Consider the following 6918-nt stretch of genomic DNA (forward strand, 5'->3'; position numbering starts at 1 on the left):
GACGTAGGAATGTCACCGAAAAATCGTTAGATCAAAAATATATGAGGTTGAAGTTTGTAAAATAATCCTACGAATGGGGAGATTGCATGTCAGATAAACAAAACTTGGGTGTTAGTAATTATGGATAATTGAGGGGTTTTTATGAATTTGACCATATATCGGGGATTTCATTATTTTTATGATTTTTTAAATTTTATTTCACACAAGAACATTATAAACATTAACATGTACCTGTTAATAAATTTGGTCAATCGTTACACACTTACACATATGTGGGGTTTTTTCGACAATTAGACCATAGTGCAGCGGAATTTTGGCAAATTTGCCCTAAAGTATTGTGAAGATTTATTTGAAAAACTTACTTGATGGTTCAATATTTGATTTTCTGATAAGATAAAATGCGAGGAAGAGTCTATGATACCAATTAATCTTTTCCAAGGTTTCAATTTACTTAACATTTTGGTATTTATATTTTTCATTAAAATATAAAATAAGTTATATTATGGAATTAAAAGATATATCATATATCATACAAAGTATATTATATAATTTAAAAAACAGTTGAAATATTCATAACTAAAATCGGATCGAAAATTAAAATTTCCGGCAATTTTATATATGATGGAGTAGGATCTACACCCTCAAAACCTTCTTCCAAGCTCAACTTCATTGAGCGCCGGAAAACCCATCGAACACCGGTTTTTCGCCGAAGAAGATGAATTCGACAAACGAAAAATATAAATATAAAGAGAGAGAGAGAGAGAGTTTGGAAGAGAGTATAAATTAAAGTACTATTTATTGATATTCAATCGTGTCTTCAATCGGACTTATTACAAGACTTTATATAGGAATATCTTGCTAATCACTTCCTAGTTTAACTCGCCTTAATTAGGTCGAGATTTACATTGATTGCTCTCTGACATGTTCGTGTGGGTTGGGAGCTCGTTAGCCACGAGCTCCTATCTTTGACGTGTATTGGGTCGGTGGGCCCAATAAATCCTTTCGGCCCATGTATTTAATCATTAAGCCCAATATGGGGAGTTTGACCCAAACTTGCCAAACTGATCCCATCAATATACAATCCTAATCCGTTCCAAATAAATTAGGAAAAATCGGAAATTGGACCTTCAAAAATCGGAAAAAAGAAATAAGGTTCCAAATTCAAATATTTCCAGATCAGAATTGGCGGAAATCGAAAGTTCCATTCCCGTTTCCAACTATTTTATACGGCCCAAAGTTTTAAATCTTGTTTTAAAAAAGAAATCGAAGAAAGCCCAAATACACTTGAAAATCATGGCCCGTGTAGCCCGAAAAATCGAAGAAAGCTCGAAAGTTTGAATTCATAAACCCTTTCCTAAAGCTCGCCGAAGTGATTGCAGCTCATACACACAATTTCGTCGCGTACCAGAGTAAGTTTCCATTTTCATTGCTGCGAAAATGTTTCAACATTTAATTGAATTTTGTCTTTTTTCTTTTTCTCGATTTGTGAGATTCGAATTCCTGATTTGGGCTCGCAATTTTTTTTTTTTTGCCGGGTGCAGAAATTGGAATTGAATTCGAGGAAGAAATGCCGCTAGGGTTGATACAGGGAATTGGTAGGGCATTCAGAAGAAAGCGAACGTCGTCGCTTGATATACTGACATCGAAGAACAGCCCTCGAGGTTTCTACAAGGGCAAAAATTGCAAGCCCACTGGTTTCCACACTCGTAAAGGTAAATTCTTTTTGAAATGATTTGATATTTGCTAATTTTCTAGAGTAATTTTGCTGAAATTAGGGTTGTATACATTTTTCGCCAACACGGTTGCGTATATCGGATTGAAAACGTCTTATTTTGTGCTTCGTAGATAGGTCAAGGGTTTGGGTTGGTTTATAGCCGTTTGATAATGCCGATTATAAAAACGAAAGGGGGGTATTCTTGATGGTTATATACCTTAGTGAGAAACAGTTGCTTGCTTTACGTGTTTTGAATATAGATGAAGGGATATGAATTATGATGACTTTGTGTCGATTGCTGTAAATTTTTAGCTTTAGCTTTAAAATTTCATTGTTCCTAAATTCGTAGTATATAATGAGAGAAGTTTCGTTTTCCTAACGGTGATTAATGATCGAGAGGAATATAAGCACATATCTTTCGATTGGGTTTATCAGTACCCTTGTTTTGTGATGTCTGGATTTATGCAGTCGGGCTTTTATGATCTATTCCCTTGGCTTCTAGTGGGAATTGAAAGGAAAAGAAACTAGTTTTTCGTTTTAATTTTTATAGTGATGCTTTATGGAAAAAAATGTGGTGCGTTTGGTTGAGTTCATAACTTCATATTTGATCTTAAATTGACATAGAAGTAAATCTCGGGCGTAGAATTTTTAAATATGGTTTGACTATATGAAGGGAAATGTATACTTATGTTCTGCAGATTGAAACACGAGTTAAACCTTGAGCTTATAAGGTTGTCAAACTACTAGATCCTTTCATTTGAGATATTTCTATTGCTTCATGTGTAAAAACACGTCGGCGTTGCGATGAGTTTGATTAGATGAAGTTAATAATTCATGAAAGTAATTTTATTAACGGAATTACATTATATGTGTGTGTGTGTGTGTGTGTGTGTGTGTGTGTGTGTGTGTGTGTGTGTGTGTGTGTGTGTGTGTGTGTGTGTGTGTGTGTGTGTGTGTGTGTGTTCCTGTGTGTGTGTGTGTGCGTGTGTGTCTGTGTGTTCTATTGTGACGAACTTTTATTACACAACGTTGTAAGCTCATGAAAATGAAGTTCCTTAAGGTTGCATTTGGATGGGAGGTATCGAGGGAGGGATTACAAATCCACAATAACAAATCGGTTCGTTTTGTTTGGATTGAGTCATTTGACAAGGACTTTCAAATCTATAGCTCTCGTGTTTAGGTTCTTTTTTTTTTTTTTTTTTAAGAAATTGTGGTGAATTTCACACCTTTATAATTTTGAGTTATTTGAAATCCTTCCCATTTTCAAATCCTTCAATCTAAACTAACCCTAAAAGAATTATGTTACATTTGTATGCAGGTGGGTACGTAGTGGTGCCCGAAAAGTTGCCAAACTATGTGGTACCTGATTTGTCGGGATTCAAGGTATGCAAGTTCAATTTTAAAGGAATTGGAGTTACCTAATGTCTGAATAAAAAAATGGAATACATATTTTAAACATACTTATTTTGTTTACTTATAGTTTATAACTAGTTAGACGTTGTTTGGATGGTAGTAAGATAAGTTACGACTAATTAAATAATTAGGCCTTATCTGGTGTTTGGTTAGTCCACTTTTGGGTCGACCCGAAATCTTTTGGGAGGAATGAACCCTTAAATACAATAGGGCCCTTATCTTCCCTATTTTCATTGTGTGCATCCAAACGAGGCCTGAGCTTATAATGGCAATACAGGTATCTCTATTTATGTGTCGACTATCTGTCTGTTCATTTTCGAGTTCCTTATACGATAAATGTGTGCCATCTTTGATAAAGTCATAACTCTTCAGCCACATGTTGGTTTTTGTATGTACGGCTTACCAGTTATCATTCAATTCTTGTTATTACAATAGTTGGGCATCTTTAAATTTGTGGGGCTGTTCTATCCACTTGGCATGAAAAATATAGGAAATATTAAGGGTAAATTACAACCACCCCTGAGGTATGGTCAAGTTACGAAAACCCCCTCCTGTTTGGGAAATTACAACCACCCCTTCAACTATAAATCTTCTTACACGTCCACCCTTGCGGTTTCAAATTTAGTGGAATCTTCGAGATTATATGGAATATTATCACTTTTGTACCCGTTTTATCCCATTCGAACTCTACATTTTGAAGCAAAATGATCGTAATATGTGTTTTTTTGGCTTGTATATATTAGATTGTGGTGCATCAGAAACTGTATTTTACACAAAAGGAGTACAAACTAGAGCACATTTCACGAAATCTAGATAATTATGTTGAATTTGACACCATAAAGGTAGAGATGTAAGAAAAAATCATAGTTGAGGGGTAGATGTAATTATCCAAACAAGAGGGGTTTTTTCGTAAATTGACTATATCTCAGGGGGTGGTTGTAATTTTTACCCAAATATTAAATGTTTGATGCAATAACAAAAATCGGTACACGCACTAGAATAAGTTCTTTTACAGAGATCGTGCGTGTATGAAATGAAATGTTGGAGTACATAGTAGTAAATTGCTTTAACCCGTGACAGGTTCTTATATGTTTGCTCCTCTTCTTGTTTTTCAGCTAAAACCGTATGTGTCCCAGTGTGCACCACAAGCCGCTGACTCAGCTAAATAAATGTGCTTACTCGACAAAATATTCTGATTCAGACAGTAGAATTATGCTTTCAGACGGTAGTTCGTTTTGTACCTCAACCCCTCGGTTTGGTTAGTGTGGATATTGCTCGTATTTATTTATTTCTGCTTATTGTTTATGTATGTCTTCAAAAATTTATGCATGAAGAGAGTAATCAAACTCAGTTGTAAGACTTGATTTTTATGACTTTTGGAGTAGTTGATGAGTAACAATACGAACTAGATATCGACATGCTTTTGATAATTTTTGGTGTCTAGTTCTTCTTCCAATGATCGATTCAATCGTAATTTTATTACTAGTTGATTTGTTTGATATTGAACTTAAAATGTGACTATTGCCATATAAGGCAGTGGAATGATCAAACTTGTCCATTGCCAATGAAGTTCTTACTGAATTATTAGGGCCTGTTTGGCTAAATTTAATTTCGAATATTTTATAAGCTCCTACATTATTTGGATATGGAGCTTATGAGTTATGGGAGCTTCAATTTCGAATCACTATCTCCGGGGGCAACTTAAAATTTATGTCGACCGTTCAATAGTTTTCGGTGACATTTTGCTGGAATCTGATTTTTCATATATTATTTCCGGCTATTTTCTCTATTTTTCCGGTGATTTTTTCGAAAGCATTGTTTATGTTTCGCTGTTTTATTGTTTTTTTTTTCCTTTCTGTTTTCGAAATTCCTCTTCTTTAAATTTATCCCCTTGGGGAGTTTCCATCATCTCCCCCCTATAAAATTAAAAATAATTGGGTAAATTACAAACACCCCCCTGAGGTATGGTCAAATTACAAAAACACCCCTCTTGTTTGGATAATTACAACCACCCCCTCAACTCCTCAAATTTAGTGGAATCTTCGAGATTATATGGAATATTATCACTTGTGTACCCGTTTTATCCCATTCAAACTCTACATTATGAAGCAAGATGATCATAGTATGCGATTTTTAGCTTGTATATATCAGTTTGTGGTGCATCGGAAACTGTATTTTTACACAAAACGAGTACAAACTAGAGCACATTCCACGGAATCTAGATGATTATGTTGAATTTGGCACAATAAGGGTGGAGGTGTAAGAAAAAATCATAGTTAAGGGGGGTAGATGTAATTATCCAAACAAGAGGGGGATTTTTGTAATTTGACCATACATCAGGGGGGTGTTTGTAATTTACCCAAAATAATTTTAAGGCTAAAACTGTCTTTTTATGTTTTAGTCACCATCTATAAAATTAATCGTAAGGGAGAGGAGTGCTGTTAATTTAAGCATGTAGTAGGGGCGTTAAATTTTTGTAGTGAATTTGAATATAAACGAATCTTATCAATCGAAAATTTTACTAGCTTCTACTAATTGGACAATAGAACTTAATAGTAGTAACCGATCGAGGAGTAGTGTAGTCATATATAGTAAAGTTTTAATATTTTCATAAATTGAAGAATGTGTATTTAATTATTTATCAATTCGTTGATGAAAAAACAAAAAATAAAAATAAAATTGGTAGCCTATTAACAAAGAGAATACATGTATGAATTTAATTATTTTCATTTTCCTTCTCTTTTTTTCTTTTTTGGTTCATTTTTTTCTTTTTCAAATAATAAATGTGAAAACATGACGAAGTCATGTTTAGGAATTAGAAATCAATGACGGTGTCCTAAAACCGTGGCTTTTAAGGGAGTTAGATGCTAGACCTATGGGTGGTGTGAAAGAGTCGAGCTCGCCTCTTTTAGCAGGCTCCAGCTCCAGCTCGAGCCCAAAACTCATTTTGATTTTTTTTTATTATTAGAAATAAAATTAGATTATGATAAAACAAATTCAAAATAAATAATAAACTGTAATTATTTTTTTTTTTTAATATTTAAATGTTCTTTTTATATTATTTTTATAATATTTTTATATTATTATACATTATTTAAATAAAAAATAATATGTAAAAACAAAAAAAAATTAAAAAATAAGGTTCGCGAACCGGCTCGTGAGCTCACGAACAACTTAAAATAAGTTCTAGCTAGAAAAACTCGAGTTTAAGTTCGAGCTTTTTTCGAGCCGGCTCATCGAGCTCATTAGCTGCTCATCTCGTTTACCACCCCTAGCTATACGTAGTTATTTGTATCGGGTGGAATTAAACCGTATACTTGAGTAAATAACTATACACTAAGTACACATACACATAGGTACGGTGTGTGTGAGTGATTTTGTATAAATCTACGATTAAATCTACTCAATGCAGATAATTAGGTGTAGTATCTAATTTTCAATTTTCCAAAGAATGTAATGTCGGTTGCCAATATATTCCAATTTTTCTTTGAAAATTAAATAGTGTTCAAATTCTACGTCATAAAGAATCAATATATGATTGATTTCTAAGATTATTTTTTTTATATGTGGATTAGGTGGTCTTTGGAGTTACTGTTGTGGATGAAAAAGTTGTTCAATACTTCCACGCCACTTTACACATTATGATTTCTCTCTCTCTCTCTCTCTCTCTCTCTCTCTCTCTCTCTCTCTCTCTCTCTCTCTCTCTCTCTCCCTATATATATATATATATATATATATATATATATATATATATATATATATATATATATATATTAATACATTCGGACTAG

The 6918-nt window shown here is 33.5% G+C and overlaps 1 protein-coding gene across 1 annotated transcript; it reads left to right on the forward strand.

The window, feature by feature from the left end:
- Positions 1–1129: 1129 nt before the first annotated feature.
- Positions 1130–4551, forward strand: LOC105965354 (uncharacterized). The gene is made up of 4 exons (XM_012989899.2): positions 1130–1409; positions 1542–1712; positions 3033–3097; positions 4243–4551. Exons 2-4 carry the CDS (start codon positions 1568–1570, stop codon positions 4294–4296), a joined length of 264 nt encoding a protein of 87 aa, XP_012845353.2. The 5' UTR covers positions 1130–1409; positions 1542–1567; the 3' UTR covers positions 4297–4551.
- Positions 4552–6918: the final 2367 nt, after the last annotated feature.

This window comes from Erythranthe guttata, chromosome 8 (assembly GCF_056151865.1).
Source record: "Erythranthe guttata isolate IM_541 chromosome 8, IM_541, whole genome shotgun sequence".
NCBI classification, from domain to species: domain Eukaryota; kingdom Viridiplantae; phylum Streptophyta; class Magnoliopsida; order Lamiales; family Phrymaceae; genus Erythranthe; species Erythranthe guttata.